At 62.6% G+C, this 16,822-nt stretch overlaps 1 protein-coding gene across 2 annotated transcripts; it reads left to right on the plus strand.

The window, feature by feature from the left end:
- Window positions 1-47: 47 nt before the first annotated feature.
- On the plus strand, window positions 48-13,374 carry CEP131 (centrosomal protein 131). Of its 2 annotated transcripts, none has more exons than XM_034067402.1 (26): window positions 48-140; window positions 1,084-1,278; window positions 1,823-1,908; window positions 2,022-2,136; window positions 2,528-2,646; window positions 2,926-3,039; window positions 3,141-3,302; window positions 3,641-3,758; window positions 4,503-4,619; window positions 5,522-5,690; window positions 5,828-5,928; window positions 6,029-6,211; window positions 6,500-6,691; window positions 6,816-6,953; window positions 7,301-7,426; window positions 7,524-7,640; window positions 9,892-9,994; window positions 10,220-10,421; window positions 10,664-10,771; window positions 10,898-11,015; window positions 11,180-11,254; window positions 11,341-11,483; window positions 11,623-11,800; window positions 11,886-12,082; window positions 13,071-13,131; window positions 13,208-13,374. In XM_034067402.1, exons 2-26 carry the CDS (start codon window positions 1,102-1,104, stop codon window positions 13,280-13,282), a joined length of 3,294 nt encoding a protein of 1,097 aa, XP_033923293.1. In that variant the 5' UTR covers window positions 48-140; window positions 1,084-1,101; the 3' UTR covers window positions 13,283-13,374. The 2 variants fall into 2 exon arrangements, with proteins under 2 accessions (XP_033923293.1, XP_033923294.1); XM_034067403.1 differs by having other exon boundaries at window positions 5,846-5,928.
- The last annotated feature ends 3,448 nt before the right edge of the window (window positions 13,375-16,822 follow it).

Here is a 16,822-nt window from a genome sequence, read left to right on the forward strand (position 1 = left end):
GCCTATCCCCACTTTCCTCCTCGCCCCGCCCCTCTCTTCCCATTGGCTGCCACCGCCCCCAAAGGCCGGGGCGGGGCGCGTGGCGGCGGCAGGAGCGGGTGCTGGGCTCGGGGTCCGGAGGGTACCGGAGCCGGGAGCGGGTGAGGTTCGGGCCGCAGCCCCGGGGCCTGTTCCCTCCCTGGAGCCCTTCGCCCGTGGGGCCCGGGGAGCTGCGGTCCGGGGCACTGGGGGTACCGGGGCCTCGGCCTGGGGCCTGGGCATGGCCCCGGGGGCTGCATCCTTGGGGTCCGGGCGCGGGGCTGCGTGCCCGGGGCTGGGCCCTGCGCCGGAGCCCTGTGCCGGAGCCCTGAGCCGGGGCCCTGAGCCGGAGCCCTGAGCCGGAGCCCTGTGCCGGAGCCCTGAGCCGGAGCCCTGAGCCGGAGCCCTGTGCCGGGCCCTGCTTCCCGCTGGTTTCCATTGGGAGCCTTTTGTTTACGGGGTTGCCGGAGCCGCGGCATTGCCGAGGCCTCCGGGGGGGGTGGAACCGGAGCCGCGGGCAGAGCGGCCGGGGGCCTGGGAGAGGCTCCGCTGCAGCCTCCGGGTGGGAGCGGGGTTCGCCTGGGGCGGTGGCAGCCCCCGGTCAGCGCTGCCGCGGAGGGGCAGGGGGTGAAGGCAGGAGCGTGGTGCCCCTGAGCTGGGGCTCCGCTGTCCCTGTGCCTGCCTCTGGACGGGCTCTTGGCACGGACCGGATTGTTCGGTGCGGGCAGCATCCCCCAGGATGATGCTTCCAGGATCCTGCGCAGTGCAGGGCACTGGGGCAGCGGCTTCAGCAGGGGAGGATGTGCTGGGCTCACGGGATCCTGCAGCCGTGGCCTGCATGGGGTGCAGGAGCCCTTGTCCTTGTGCCCATCACTGCCATGGGCCGGGGGTGTTGGGTCAGAGCAGTGCGGAGCTCACCGGCAGCACCCGCAGGCTGTGCTCAGGGCTCTGGTGGGGGGGAGCGCACAGGGAGGGGTTGGTCCCGTTGGGAAGCGGTTCCAGCTCCATGTGAGCAGTGGGGAGCTCGCCCCACACCTTCACTCCTCTGTCTGCTTTTGCTTCCAGGCTCCTTCCTGCTGCAGCATGAGGAGCGCCCGCAGCAGCTCCTCGTCCCATGGCGCTGGTGCCGGAGGTGTGGGTCTGAGCCTCACCGGTGTCCCCGCGCCGGTGTCACGGCGCCCCAGCAGCGCATGCCCCGCCAAGCACATGGCGCGCTCCATCTCGGTCACTGCCGACGGCAAAGCCACGAGGAACGCTCTGGTGAGGCCTTCATCCCGTACTGCTCGGGCCCCAGAGGCCTCCATGGGTCCCTGTTCTGCCTGCAGCCGGGCTGAGCCGGGGGTCGCAGGTGGCAATGGGGGTCCTGGCTTCCCTTGGAAGTGTGCAGCACACCCGTGTGTTCATGGGGAGCTTTGGGAGAGGAGAACTGTGCTGCTCTAGGGTGAAGCTGCAGCTCTGGGTGCTGCGGAGCTGTGCTCCCCCCCGGTCTGGTCACCCTCAACCATAAGCTGCTTGTTGGGTTTCTTCTCAATGACTTAATGCATGCAAAAGAGCAAGCAGGGAAGCATCGGGTTTTGCTCTTTTCCCTTCCTTGCCCTCCACCATCCTGCACTGATTTCCTTCTGGAAATTCCTGGTCCTCTTGTGGTGGGTGCTGCAGGCTCCCTACCGAGGTGGTGTTGGACACTGCCTCCGGCTGAGCTGGGGGTACCGGAGCATCATGTTGTGGCTGTGCCTGACTCACAGGGGAGGTGCCCAGGCCCCGTTTGGCAGCAGCGCTGCTGAGCTCGGCTCTCTCCCCACAGGAAGATGTGGGATCCCGGGCAATGAACAACCTTCGGAGGTCCAACAGCACCACGCAGGTCAACCAGCGGGGGAACAGCGCGCGCAGGTACCGTGGGTGACCCTGTGTGGGATGAGAGCCCTGTCCTGCCCCTCTGTGTGTGCGGTGGTAACTCCAGCACTTGTGTTCTCTCCTCTGCCTTCCCTGGGTTTGTGCTGAAGCTCCGAGCAGGCAGGAGACCTCCTGCCCTTCCTCGAGGGCAGTCCTGGGGGCAGAAGGAAAGGGTCGAGTCTGAGCAAAACCGGCCCGGAGAAGAGAACCACGTGGAACATCCTGGTGAGGACGGTGGCTGCAGCGGCTCTGCTCACCGGGGAGCTGGTTTGGGTTGGGTTGGGTTGCTGGAGGAGTGGGGGGGTTTCCCCAGACCCAAGGATGGGGTGGTGCATCCGTGGTGGCCAGGCTGGTCCTGCCTCAGCCTGTGCTCAGAGCTGGTACTGTTTGAATGGCCAAAGTGCTCAGCTGCTGCTTCAGCCTGTGCTGGCCTTGCTGGGCCCCAGGGCCTTTGTCCCATCACCTCCATGCTTCTGGCAGAGGGAGGCGAAGCCTGGAGGCTGCTGTGCTTGGAATGGAGGTTTTTGTGGGGGGAAAGTGGGCTGTGAGGGAGGAGGTGTTTGAGGATGTGGGGCTGGTGCTTTGCCTGCACTTACCTCCTGCTGGCTCCATGCAGGACGATCAACCACGAGCGTTCCCAGGCCCCTCTGGTGCCCGCAGCACTGAGCCACCAGTGGGCATGAGGAGGAAAGAGGCCACCATGCTCCTGGCAGCCAACTTCACTGCAAACAACAGGTAAGAGAGGGACCCTTCGGGGCCAGGAGAGACTTGAGCCAAGGCGAAGTGTGAAAGAGCCCAAAGAGCCGGCTCTTAGGTCACAGCTTGGGCTGTGTCTGTGCATCGGGTAACAGCTACCAAGTAGTGAGCCCTGGGGAGCCTGCTCCCCACCATGGGAGATGCTCCAGATGGTCACGGGTGGGTTGAGGGATACAGTGGAGAAAGCATGCATTGCTAGTGCATGATGTTCCTTCTGCATCCAGCGAGTCCCAGCTCCTCCTCTGCTTCCCACAACAGGAGCAACAAGGGCACGATGGGCAACTGTGTCACCACCATGGTGCACAACAACTACTCCACCACCGAGAAGGGCCCTGCGCCCAAGAGCTCCAACCAGGCACCCAGCTCCCTCAAGTAAGTGTGGGGGGGTCCAGGCTGGGAGGCTGTGCTGACCCCTGCTCATGTGCCATGGGATGGGGCAGGATGGTGCCACATCACTTGGTGTTGTGCCTTAGCAATGTTGTCAAAGCCACCTCCAATGAGGATGGTGAAAGCAGCCTCGTGAAGTCGCAGAAGAACTTCTCCAGCAACAACATCATGACCCGCAACAACAACAGCAGCAGCAGCAGCAGCAGCCTGGCCCGGAGGAGGGAGGTGACCGAGGAGGAGGCAGAGAGGTGAGGCAGAGGCAGCAGCCCTGGGAGCAGGCAGGGGACGGTGCCAGGCAGAGAGCGAGCCCAGGGCAGCTGGAACTGGTTTGGTTGTGCCCTGTGCGGCTCCAGGTTCAGGAAGGGGCCCTCTGAGAGCGGCCGCAGGGGCCGCTTTACCCTCCCCATCCCCTGCTCCTTGAGCCTTGTCATCCAAGGCCCACATTCCTGCCGCCCCCACGTCAGCCCATGTGGAGCCGGGACCGAAGTCCCGGTGCAGCGGGTGAGCAGCGGTGCTGTGCTGCAGCAGGATGGGGGCTGATGCCGGGCAGGACCTGGGGCTGTGCTGAGCCTCCTCCTCCCCACAGGTTCATCGAGCAGGTGAACCTGGCTGCTGTCACCATCCAGCGCTGGTACCGGCGCCACTCGCAGCGGCACAGGGCGGCAGCCGCGGCGCTGGGGCGGCTGCTGGCTTCCCAAAGGGAGGTGAGTCCTGTCTGATGCATGGATCCTGCTGACACCCCTGTCCCCTTGCCTCATGCTGGGGGGTCTGAGTCCCTCTGTCAGAGACCTGAGCCATCCCAATGAGGGGTTTGGCTTTGCATGTAGCCAGCCCCTTGCACACCAGAGCAGGAGGGTCCTGTCCCTGCAGAGATGTGCTGGTGCTTTAGGGCCCAGCCTGGCTTTGGCTCCATGGGGAGCTCAGGCCGGGCTCAGCACCACACAGCCCCATTCTGCAGCTCCCTCAGCCACAAGCAGGCAGGTACTTGGCACCAGCAGCACAGATGTGCTGAACTCTTATTGCCTCAGGCATGCTGGTGGCCAGAGGAGGGAAGCCCTGTCTGGGCTCATCCCAGTGACCCAGAACCGGTTGGCTCCTTCGGGAGTGATGACATCCGCAGCTATTTGTGTTTCTTTGTGTTTAATTATTTATCCCAATACCAAAAAGTTCTGTAGCTCTTGCATGTGAGAGTCTATTTTTAGGCCTTGTCTCCTCCATAGTTTCAGACCCAGATGACTAATAATTGCATTTAGACTCTATAGAAAATAAGCTGCTCTAAAGCAAAGCTTTCCTGAGGGCTCTTCACCTGCATCGAGGGGGGGGTTGTGGGGATGGGAAGCCTGGATGTGGGGTGACCTCAGGTGCTTTGGGCCCTTCCCCACTCCTCTGCTGATGGTGGTGGGTGCTGAGAGCTCTCAGTAACCGTTTGTGATCCTCCTGTGTGGAAGGAAAGGCAGCAGCACATGGAGGAAGGGAATATCCTGGATCTGCAGCAGAGGAAGGACGAGGAGCGCCGGAAGATCCGAGAGGAGAAGGCGCGCCTGGCCCGACGCGCTGCCATCCAGGTGGGGACGAGGCAAGGACCCTGTGGCTGCAGGGGACTGTGTGTTGGTGAGGCAGCGCGAGGGCCTCTGCCCTGCATCCCTGTGCGCTGGGCACAGAGCAGGAGTAGAGGCAGCCTTGGAAATGGAGTGCTCCCTATGGAGATGGAGGTGCTGTAGAGCAGCTCCTGCGGAGCCTCGGCAGCTCCTTCGCAGCTTGCTGGTTTCCATGCAGCTGCTGGGGAAAGGGTGACTCTGTGGAACAGGGACACTGGGACTGCAGCCCCTTGGAGCGGCTGGGAAAGGGATGCTCCTCGGGAGCAGGGTCCCTCGGGGTGGGCTGAGGCTGCTCTGTGCTGTTGGCAGGGAGCCCCTCGCCATCTGCGCCATGTCCTTGCGGCAGGGAAGGGCTGGTGCTGCCGGGGTGCAGATGGGGGCTGGCACGGCCCCTGGGCTGTTCCCTGTTGGCTCCTCATACAGCCCAAGAGGTTTTCAACCCCAGTTTCTCTTTGCCCTAAATGGAATGGTGTTTGAGTGGGGCCGTGGGGAGCAGCTGGAGGAGAGCAGAGCGCTCCAGCAGCATTCACACACGTGCTTGTGCCTGGATGCACTTCCCAAGGCTCGGCTGCGGCAGCCCTGGGGGCCCTGCGGCAGCGCTGGGCCATGCAGTGCTTGCCCCTGGGGATCTGGAGGCTCCATGGAGCAGGAGAGGTCACTGTACAGGGGCCTGTGAGCAGCCCTTGTTCACATGTGGAGCCGGCAGAGCTGTTGCTGTGCTCTCCCTTCCATAGAGCTGTCCTTGTTAACCCTTCACAGCAGCAGAGTGGGTTCCTGCTTCTCGCTTGCTGGTGCTTGGAGCAGTGCAGGTGTGTGTGGAAGCACAGCCTGTGCTGGGCAGGATGCTGATGGCTCATGTGTCCCTGCAGGAGCTGCACCAGCAAAGGGCCCAAGATGCTTTGGATGCAAAGCGCTTGGCAGAAGAAGAGCTTGCGCTGGTGAAGGAGAGCAGAAGGGTAGCAAAGAAGAAGGCAGCCAAGCCTGCTTCTGCAAGGAACATCAGCCCAGCCAGCAGTGTCACCAAAGCCAACAATGCTGGTGAGTCCCTGCTGCAGGTCTCAGATGCTTTGGAGCCGTGTGTGATGTGAGGGGAGAGGATGGAGGAGCAGCTCTCCAGGAGCTGCTTCAAAGGGGCTGAGTGTTGCACGTGCCTGAGAACAGTCTGGTTCCTGCAGAGGTCAATTTCCATCCAGGAGCTGCAGAGCCAGAAGAAAGCAGCCCCACAGACCTTGTCTCTGTGCCCTCACAGGACCCAGGGCCTGAGGAGAAGCTGCAGGTGGGTCTGGCTTTGCCTTTGCTCCTGGGGCAGCTTTGGAGCCTCCATTGACTGCTAGAAAGATCTATCAAACTCAGTGCAGGTGTGGTCCTGTCCCCAGGATGTGAGCTCCAGGGAGATGGGTGCTGATGGCCTGGGGATGGTGGTGGCTGCTGCCAGCAGGTCTCACTCCAGAGTCACTCTCAAGGAGCTGCTGGACACGCTCAGGCTGCTGGAGGAGGAGCCCGAGCTGCTGCCCCCACCGAAGCTCTTCAAGAAGGACAGATACGCCTGGCTCGATGGGGTGAGCAGAGGGCTCAGCCTGGTTACATCCAGCCTTGGGCAGCAGCGCTGCCCGGTGAGGGCAGGTTCCCCATGGGCTGCCTCCTCCAGCACTGCTGTGTGGTGGAGGGGGAGACACAGTGGGGTCAGTGCCAGAGGAGGTGCTGGAGGTGTTCGGTTTTGTGCAGCCGGGGCTTGGGTCTTTACAAGGAGAAGCAGAACCATGCGAGGGCTGTGGTGGGACTGGGGTTAGCACAGAGGGCAGGGCTGGTTACTGGGGTGCTCGTTCGGAGCTGTGTCTGCCCTGCAGGAGCCCAGCTCCAATTCCCTGACTGCGGATAACCTGGAGAAGTTTGGGAAGCTGAACCACTCCCCGGGGGTCCCGGAGGACGGGGCCCTGCTCTCGGAGGCCAAGCTCCAAAGCATCATCAGCTTCCTGGATGAGATGGAGAAGTCGGAGCAGGAGAGACCCAGGTCGGCTGCCTCGGCCACTCAGCGGGAGGTGAGCACTGGAGCAAGAGCCCATCTGTGTTGGATGGGGTCAGGACCCTGGGGGGATCTCCTGCATCCTTGTCCTGGTCCAGGTGGTGCCCACCCTGTTTTAATCCCTTTGTTGGCTGTGGCAGGGCCTCCTCTCCGAGGAGGATCTGGCTCACCTGGAGCAGGCATCGGCTGTTGCCACAGAGGTCACCAGCTCCATCATGAGGCTGAAGCTGGAAGTGGAGGAGAAGAAGCGAGCCATGAGCCTGCTGCAGACTGCCCTGGTGCGTGAGCCTCATGTGCCTGCCCCCGAGCGAGGGCTCGGAGCCCTCGGCACACGTTTCCTAGGGCAGTGGCTTCCAAGCACAAGCTCAGGGCTCTGAACAGGGCTTCCCCTGTGTGTCCCCAGTGAAGTTCTGCAGTGCTCCTGGGCTGAGCTCCCTGCTCCTCTGGCCCCTGGAGCTGCTGCTGACAGCAGGCAGGAGGTGTGAGTGCCAGACTTGGATTTAGCTCTCTTCCTCCTTGTTTTGGCCCAGCAGTGCCTTCCAGGCTCAAGAAATATCTTCTGTGCCCATGGGGTGGGTGTAACTTCTCCTTCTAATGTCTTGTGTCCCTTCCTTGCATCCAAAAGGCTCAGCAGAGGGAACTCACTGTCCAGCATGTCAAACAGACCGAGAAGGAGCTTGGCCACCAGCTCAGGCTGCAGAGGGAGCAGTATGAGGCAGCTATCCAGAGGCACCTGGCCTTCATCGACCAGGTAATCCTTCATCCCAACTCCGAGTCATGCTTCTTGGGCCAGAAGCTCATGTGGCTCTTACCCTGCCCCCCTGCTGATGCCTTTTCACCCTGTGCAGCTCATTGAAGATAAGAAGGTGCTGAGTGAGAAGTGTGAGGCCGTGGTAGCTGAGCTGAAACAAGTGGACCAGAAGTACAGCAAGAAGATCACCCAGATGCAGGAGCAGCACGAGCTGGTGAGGGGATGGGGAAGGAGGGGAGCAGGGAGAGATGTGCCATGGCCAGCGTTGGTTGGTTTCACTCAGACGGGGTCTGTCCCAGAGCTGTGTGGTCTTGGCCACCTTGTTGGGGTCCCCTTGTTCTGGAGAGCCTTTCTCTGTGCACAGAAGGTCTGTGTCACCCACAGAGCTCTCCCTTGGCTCCCCAGGAGGCTGCTGACACTGCCACCCGATGCCAGATGTGTGGGGCTAGGAGGGGCTCTGCTTGGGAAGACCCTTCCCCCCCATCCTGCTGTGGGCAGAGCTCCCTCCTGGCTGGGGGTTGCTCCGGGCACCTCGCTTTGGCAGAGGTGGAAGCAGGCACTGGCACAAACCCGATTCCACCAAGGAATCTGTAGCTCTGTCCACATCTTCCTTAGCTGGGAACAGGGATGCTCTCAGAGCTGAACGAGGATAAGGGAACATGGGATGTACAAGCAACAGTAACAGCACTCTGGGTTTGCTAGGCTGTTTTCTGACCCACTCCCAAACTGGGGAGCATGCAGAAAGCTCCCACAGACACAGCTCAGCTCGCCCTGTGCCCTGGCAGGGAGGCAGCACCTCTGGCTCCCAGTTCAGCCCTGGGCTCATCCTGCTCCCTCTTGGCCTTGCAGCAGAATTCGTGCCCGTGGCTCTGCAGTGTTTGCATTGGTCTGAGCCTGTTCAGAGACACATTCGTGCAAACACAGCCAGGGCTCGCTTGGCCTTGCTGAGCCCAGCCAAGGGTTAGAAGGCAGCACCGTGTGCTGGATGCCTGAAGGGGCCCCTTCCCACAGCTGCTCAGGGCTGGTTCTGCTGCAGCAGCTGGCTCTGCAGCCCCTGCAGGGGCAGAGGAGGTGCCTCATTCACTCCCACTCACAGTAGGGCAGCAGCGCTGGGAGCAGCCCAGGACCCCTCTTTGCTCTGTGGCCCCTTCATTGTCCCTGTTCCTGGCTCTGCCATATGGCTCCCTGCCTCCTCTCTAGGGTGGGGATGTTTGTTCCTGTAAGGGCCCCTAGTCCCCAGGGCAGGCTCCTGACCATGCATGGGCTCCCTGCCCCTCATCCACCTTGCCTGTGGCTCTCTCATACACCGGCTGCTTGGCTTTGCTTCTCTCCCATCTCCCCTCTCCCTCATGCTCTGTGATTCCCCTTCTCTCTCCATCCCCTCCTTTCTTTCTCCCCAGGTCTGGCGCACTTTGGGCCCCTTTTCCCAGGTAAATGTGGTCTTTGCTGTGGTTTTGTGCTTCTGCTCTCACACCCTGACCCCCTGCAGCTCTGCAGGTGCCTGCGGGCAGCAGGGCTGAGCTGGGAGCTCCGCACTCAGCAGCAGGATCAGTCCATGCAGGAGCCCCATCTCCCCAGGCCACATGCTCAGCTGCTGCCTTCAGCCTGTCCCAGCCTTCCTGTGCTGATTTACTGCCTTTTTTCCCCCTAATGGGCACCCCTCTGCCATTTCCTGCTCCTCTCTGCACAGTGGCCAGGTAACCAGCTCCTGGGTGTCCAGCTACCCAGTCCTCTGGCACTGTGACGTGTCCCATGTCCTGCATGCAGACATCACTGCCCATGCTGAAACAGAGCCAAGCTGCTGCTTCCATTGGCCTTTCTCACTAGAAACCCCAGCACAGAAATACGTGGTTGAGTGCTTTGCTTTTGCTGATGGGAACACTGGGGAAGAGCAATGTGGGCAGCAGGGCTTGAGTGTGCCTGCAGCTCTGCTGCTGGAGAGGAGAGCGGAGGAGGTACATGCAGCAGAGGAGGAAGTGACAGCCAGAGCTGTGCAGCCTTTGGGTCATGCAGGAGCTTGGTCTGTGGTGGTACCGTGGTGCTGGGGGTCCCTGTCTGTCTGTTCTGCTCTCAGAGGGTCTTCCATGGCAGGGAGAGGGAAGGCTGGAGGAGAAGGCATCTTCACCCGTTATCCAGTATCTGCTCACAGCCAGGCTGCCCTGCACACAGAGCCTGTCAGCAGCCCCAGGTTCTCCTCTCCATAGGTGCTCTCATGTCCTGGCCAGCCCCTGCTTTCCCAGGGGTTTTGCTCTTTTCCCCCATGCTCAAGGTCTGTGGCAGCAGCAGCTCCATCCCATGACAGGAGAGGGCATAAGGAGAGCTTACGGCTGCGTCTCTGGACTGGGAGAACTTGCCTGGCTCTTCTGTACAGCTCAGGCTGCCTGCTCCTGCCTGCAACCTCCTCCTCGCCAGCCGGGCTCGCCTCCCCCAGCTTGTCACTGCTGTTCTCTGCTTTGCTTCCACAGGAGATCAAGAAGCTGAAGGAGCTGATGAGCGCAACCGAGAAGATCAGGAGGGAGAAGTGGATTGATGAGAAAACCAAAAAGATCAAAGAAATCACTGTGAGAGGTACGAGCGCGATCCCTTGGTGGCTGGAGCTGGGCTGCTGCCGGAGTCACACCCGTGCTGGTCCATGTCTGCAGAGGGCAAGGAAACCCCTGCATGCTCATCCTCCCCTTGCAGCAGCCCCTCTGTGCTGAGCTGATGCTTGCAGCCTGCTCCCCAGCTGCCCAAGGGCCCCGGTGCGGGCCTCCGGACAGTGCTGAGCAGTAACTGTGCCTCCTGCTGCCGCAGGGCTGGAGCCGGAGATCCAGAAGCTCATAGCCAAGCACAAGCAGGACATCAGGAAGCTGAAGATGCTGCACGAGGCCGAGCTGCTGCAGTCGGACCAGCGGGCAGCCCAGCGCTATGGGCGGCAGGCAGAGGAGCTGCGGGGGCTGCTGGAGCGGGAGAAGGAGGAGCAGAGCCAGCGGGAGCGGGAGCGGGCCCGGCAGAGGTGAGTCCCTGCAGGGTCCTGGGGCTCACAGCATCGCACCCGTGTCCAGCACCCCTGTTCCTGCTCTCTGCAGCAGTTCATACCCAAGGGGAGCAGCCCCTTTCTCCCCCACCAGCCTGAGGTAGGAACCAGGGGCATCCTCCAGCAGCAGAGCAGCTCCGGGTCAGCTGTGGATGGGACAAGATGGGGAGTGAATGAATGCCCAAAGCCAGGCACATCCCTGAGGCTGCTCTGCTCCACAGATGTGAGCAGCAGCTGGAGCAGGAGGAGCAGGCCCTGCAGCAGCAGCGCCGCCGGCTCTATGCAGAGGTGGCCGAGGAGAAGGAGCGGCTGAGCCAGCAAGCAGCCAGGTGAGAGGGATGGAGAGAGTGGCTTTATCCTGGTGGGAAGAGGGCTGGCCATGGGGAGCAGCCTGAGGAGGGGGCTGTGAGGCTGGGCTGCTGCAGGCACTGGGAGCTGGGTCTGTGTGTGGGCAGGCAGAGAGCAGAGGTGGAGGAGCTGCGGCAGCAGCTGGAGGCGAGCAGCTCGGCCCTCACCCGGGCGCTGAAGGACAAGTATGCCAAGGAGAAGGAGGAGCAGGAGAGGCAGCACCAGGTCTGCTCTTCCCCTCACCTCTGGGCCCTGGGTTGCTGTGCCTGGGTGTGAGCAGTCCAACCCCAGCACATGGCTGTGGTGACCCATGCTGGCACCACTGAGCCCCCTGTCCGCCCAGGATGGTGCCGGGGCTGCTCCAGGCTGAGCTGTTCTTGTCTCCATAGGCAGAAGTGAAGGAGCTGAAGGAGCGCCTGGACATCGAGAAGCAGGCCTGGGAGGCGAGCTACATGAAGAAGGAGGTAACGGCAAGGGCTGCCCTTCTCCAGCAGTGCCACCCTTGGGCTCTGAGAGGGATAGAGGCAGCGTTTGCCATCTCTGTTCCCAGGAAGCCTGGCTGCTCTCCCGGGAACGGGAGCTGCGGGAGGAGGTGAAGAAGGAGAGGGACAAAGAGATCGAGCTGGTGATCCAGCGCCTGGAGGCCGACATGTCCTTGGCCAAGGAGGAGTGCGAGAGGGCAGCAGAGAACCGGTGAGAGGGAGCTCCTCAGGGGGGTGATCCCCTCCCCTGTCCCCACAGCATCTCTCCAGTGAGCTCTGGGTGTGAGCCATGAGGGTGCCTGGGGTGCTCCTGGCAGCACCGGGCCGAGCCTCTATTTTCCTCCCATTAGGATTAAGAGGATCCGAGATAAGTACGAGATGGAGCTCCAGGAGCTGGAGAGATCCGAACGGAAGCTGCAGGAGCGCTGCAATGAGCTGAAGGGGCGGCTGGCAGAGCTGGAGGGGGACGGCATCCGGCTGCAGGGGCTGCTGAAGCACAAGGAGCAGGAGGTGGAGGAGATGCGCAAGGTGAGTGTGGAGCAGAGCCTGGCCTGGCTCTGTCCCCCTGCATTGCCCTCTCGGTGCTTCCACGTCCCCTCTGCCCCTGCTGCAGATGAGGGACGAGCTGGCCCAGGAGCGGGGCGGCCTGGCCGAAGTGATCCGGCAGGAATTCACCGACAGGCTCGTGGGGATGGAGGAGGAGAACAAGCGGCTCAAGGCGGAGATGGCGGAGATGAGAAGCCGGCAGCGCCTGGAGCTGGACAGGCTGGTGCAGGAGAAGGACAAAGAGCTGGAGGAGGTTCACAGGAGGTGAGGCTGCAGCGCTGCATCCTCAGGCCTGGCTTCCAGGGCAGGATGGGTCTCACCCGAGCTGCCTGCTCCTTGGGTCAGCCTTGTCCCCAGGGCTGCTCCCTCGTGTGCCTGAGGAGCTTTGGGGTGGTTCTTTAGCAGGGGCACTGCGAGCAGCCAGGCTCATGGTCAGCTCCTGCAGGGTTCTGCTGTGGGTACCACACAGCCACAGAGGTTCAGGGGTGCTGAGGCACCCCCAGAGTGCACTGGGGCTGTTGGCTGTAGGGAGCAGGGCTGTGCTGTGGGGCTCGGCTCCATCCTGTGCTCAGTGTGGAGATGGTGCTGGGAGCCGGGCTCCGTGGCAGGCACTGACATAAGGCTTCCTCTTCCCTCGTGTCTGCCTGCGGAGGAGGAATTTTGCAAGTGAAAGGAGAATGGGAAGGGGAAGTGCGATGTCTCCTGCGGGAGCTGCGTGGTGCAGAGCCCTCCCTCCTGCACTGTCTGCAGAGCTGCTCTAGCAGGGAGGCTGTTGTAGAGCGCATGGAGCTCGCTGGCTTCCTGGATACTGCTCAGGGATTCCCACTCCCTGAGAGCCAAGCTCATACCTTGAGTGTGAGATAACAAGGATCCCCTCTCTGCTTCCATCCCTTGTGTGCAGCCTGGCAAAGGCTGAAACAAAGCCTGGTGCTCTGGGAGCTGTGGGGAAGAGTCCACGCATGAGGCAGCAACCTTGAGAAATGGGAACAAACTTAAAATCCCCTCCCCGTGGTGCTGTTAATTCACTCTTGTGAGGCTGATGTCCCCTTCTTCCTATAGCTGACTCCATCCAAACTACAAGGGGATTAGGATGCTTCTAATGCATGATAGCCCAAGCTGCTGCTCTTTGGCTTCCTGCAGTGCCTGCAGGAGAGGGGTTGCACTCCCCAGTGCTGGAATCACCCCTGTGGGGCACGGGGCCGGCCCGTGCTTGGTGCTGGGCTCCTCAGCCCCTCTGTGTGCCTCTGCTCAGGGTGAAGACAGCGGTGCTGAGGAAGGAGGAGAGCGTGAGCAGCCTCCGGAGGCAGTACGAGGTGAGTGTGGGGCCGGTGCTGCTCCGGTGCTGGGGCTCAGCCCTGGGTGCTGTGAGCTTTCCCTGCTCTCTCGCAGGCGGCTGTGCAGCGAGCCACGCACCTGGAAGCCCTCCTGGAGCAGCAGCGCCAGCAGCTCCTGACCCCCAACTGACTGCTAGGGTGTGGGGCCCGGCCCCCCGTCTGCTGCAGCCTCCATGCGTTCGGTGCTTGTGTTCTCCAGATAAATGTGTGCTGGTTTCTACAGCTCTGGGTTTGGTTTGTGTCCCCTGGGCGCAGGGGCAGCCTCTGCCCCGCTGGCATCACCACTGCTGTTTGTTTGTCCCTCCCCATGTGTACGGTGCCAGGGCAGGAGCTGCCCTTCCGCATGGTGCGAGCCTCCCTCCTTCCTGCAGCCTGAGCCCTTCCCCAGGGCAGGAGCCTCCTCTCCTCGGGTTTCTGAGGCTTGGGATCCTCGGTTCCTGCTGTCACCCAGCACCCTTCCCCAGCCAGGCCGGGGCAGGATGTGGTCCCGCAGCCTCTGGGACCTGCACATCCCTCATCACCGGGTACAGGGAGGGGAAGCACTGGGGCCAGGCCGGCGGCGCCTGTTTCCTGTCGGCAGGGAGCGGGGGAGCAGAGGTTTGCGCACCCCAGTCCCAGGGGCTTTCCCATCGGCTCAGCTGGGCCATGCGGGGAGGGCTGGGGGCTCCTTTGCCCCATAGCAGCGGGGGAGAAGTGACTGGGGCTGTGGAGCTACAGGATGAGGGGTGCAGGGACCCGGTGTCAGCCCAGGAAGCTTCAGAGGAGTTTCAGTGCTTCCTGGCGTTTACCGTGGCATGGGTGATGCGGCCCCAGGGTGCTGGTAACCTCTGAATGCCCATGGAAGGGTGTCTGGGGCCCCACTCAGCCCCTTTCCCTCCTGCCCATAGCAGTCCCTGCTCTGCCAGGCTGGGTTCCCGGCACCAAGCTGCCCCTCTGCCATCCCAACAAGGGAGGAGCCCTCATCCCGTTTTCCGGGCACGGAGCTGTTCCACTGTTGTTGCTCTTTCTAATGAGCGTTTCCTGAGCACCGCTTCCGTCCTCCGCCCCTTCCCAGCTCTGCTTGGGCCACCCCGAACCTTCTGCTGCCGTCTCCTGCTCCCGGCCCCGGCTCTGCCCTGGTTCCATTCATTAACCATGAGCAATCTGGTGTGGGAGAAGAGGGGATGAACCCCATCCCTGCCTCTCCTGGGGGGCTTGTGCCCTGTTGACCCTATAGAGGCTGGCAGCACCCTGTGCCCCAGCTGGCATCACTGGTGGTGGGGCGAGCACCCATGCACGGTCCCCTTGTGCCACACAGGGCTCAGCCCTCCCCTGGGCCTCGCTCCTGCAGCCTCCTCCCAGCCCTGCCTCTCCCCACCGTCACCCAGGCTCATTTCTAGGCCAGTGCCCGGTTCAGGCATGAATAAATCAGTGCCGTTGCATAACCGGGATGCGGATTTTCACCGGATGGATGCCTGCTCCCCACTGCCGCGCCTGGGTCCCCTGACACTGGCACTGCCACCAGCCCTGGCCCTGCCTGCCCGCGGCACCGCAGGCACGTAGCAGGGCTGTTTGCTGTTGTGGTTGGAGCGGGCTCTGCTAAAGAACCCCAATTAAGAGCCCTGGTTCCCAGCCCCGGGATTAGGCAGGATGAGCCCCTTGGCTGCCAGGAAGGAGGTCAGGGGCTCAGGGGGCTTTTGGCAGCCACGGCGCAGAGATCGCGGCTCAAGCTGGTGTCTGCCCCGGGAAGGATTAACCACGGCCCCAGACGCAGCAGCGGGAAGCCGGAGCAGGGGAATCGCTCCTGCTAATCAGGATGAGGTGCTGCTCGCCGGCCTGGCACGTGCTGGGCTGCAGCCACGTTGTGCTTCTGGCTGTCCATGGGGCTCTGCTGCACCCCCGGTGATGTCTGGGAGGGTTTGCACTGGGGCTTTGGGCCTCAGCTCTACTTTGAGATCTTCTCTTTTACAGCAATGTCAGGAATGGGGTGTGAGGAGGGCGGCTGGGGTGGTGCTGGGCTTGGGCTCAGTCCTGCTCCTGGTTATGTCAGGTGCTGGGGCTGAGCACCAGGGCTGTCACCTGGGCAAGCAGGGTGTGTGGGACCGTGCCACAGGTACCAGTGGAGATGGGGAGCTGAGTTGTGCCCACCTAGGCCCATGAATCATCCCTTACTTCATCCCCAGCCTCATTCTCCAGCTCCATCCATAATCCAACCTTGACTTTGTCCTCTACCCTGCTCTTACTGCCCCAGGCACGGGCTGTTCTGGGCTCCTGCATGCCCGGTGGGATGGGATACTGGCACCAGTGCTGTCTTGGGAGGAGCTTCCCTGCCACCCCAGCCACAACAGCCAGGTCCTTTCATCCCTTCCCACTCACCAAAGCTACCCCTGCCCTTGGCCAGCATCAGGAAGGCCTCGAGCTCATCCTCCTCCCGCAGCCAGGACCGGCTGCATGCGCTCAGGTGGTTGGTTGGATAGGTGCTGGTGTGGGCTCTGCACAGCCACCCAGGCTCACCGTGACTCAGCCGGTGCCAGCTCAGCCACGTGAGGAGCGAGGTTTGGCTGTGCCGATGCCACCGCAGCTCCAACAGAGCCCAGATCCAACCCACAGTGTGCAGGCACCATGCTGGGGCAGTGCCACGTTCACTTCTCTGCTTTGGGTGCTGGGAAGGGTCGGAGCTGCTCTGGAGCAGGGAAATATGGAGGTTTGGGAGAAGGAAGCTGGCTCCGGCTGCCGGGAACATGTTTATTCTCCCAGCAGCCTGTAATTCTTCCAGGCCTGTGTCTATTTGCGGCAACGTGACATGTGCCGCGTGGTGTTCCCTGCGAGCTTCAGCTCTGCTGAAAAATTAATCGTGTACACAGAAATTTGGCTTTAAATATGAAATCCCACTGTGGGGAGGGCGAGCCCGGGGCTAAGAGCTGAACCCTTGGCCTGGGTGTCTCGCAGCAGCAGCTTCCAGATGGGGTCCAAGGGATGGGAAGGGACCGTCCCAGGGATGGGGATGGGATGGGACCATCCCAGTGTGGCCCAGCAGCTCTGCTGGGGTGTCTGCTGAGGGTTTGGTCTTTAGAGCACCCTGGATCTGGAGGGTGCAGTCCCATGTGCCGGGGCATCGAAAACATGAGGCTGGGCTGTGTGGTCCTGCATAGTCCATGGGCTCCCAGGGCAGGAGTTGGGGGCTGAAGTGCAGTGGTGGGGATGAGGGGTGTTCACCTGGGGTGTGGGGTCTGAGTGTGGGTGTGTGGGACTGTGCTGAGGCTGTCTGGAGGGCAGAGCTGCCCCTCCTGTCCCCGGTACTGTCACTGGGTCCCATCCCGCTCCAGTCCTCCCCTGCCTCTGGTGCCATCCCTGAGTCCCGTCCAGCCCCACCGCTGGATGCTCTGTCCCCGGTACCGTCACCGGCTCCCATCCCGAGTCCCAGCCCCAGTCCCGGGATGCCCGAGCAGGGTCAGCACCGGAACAGCTCCGCGGGGCCGGGTGGGGAACACCCCTGGGGGGGTCCCGGTCCCGTTGCTGGGGTCCCGGTCCCGTTGCGGGGGTCCCGGTTGGCTCCGTGCTCCCGCGGAGGGGGGGGGGCGGGTCCCGGTGCGGGTCCCGGTGCTGCGGCTCCGCCACCTGCAGCCCCCGCCCTCCCCGTCCGCTGCTCGGCGGCGGCGCAGCCCCTCCCCGGGGCACGGGGCGCGGGGCC

The sequence above is a fragment of the Melopsittacus undulatus genome, chromosome 11 (genome assembly GCF_012275295.1).
Source record: "Melopsittacus undulatus isolate bMelUnd1 chromosome 11, bMelUnd1.mat.Z, whole genome shotgun sequence".
Taxonomy (NCBI): Eukaryota; Metazoa; Chordata; class Aves; order Psittaciformes; family Psittaculidae; genus Melopsittacus; species Melopsittacus undulatus.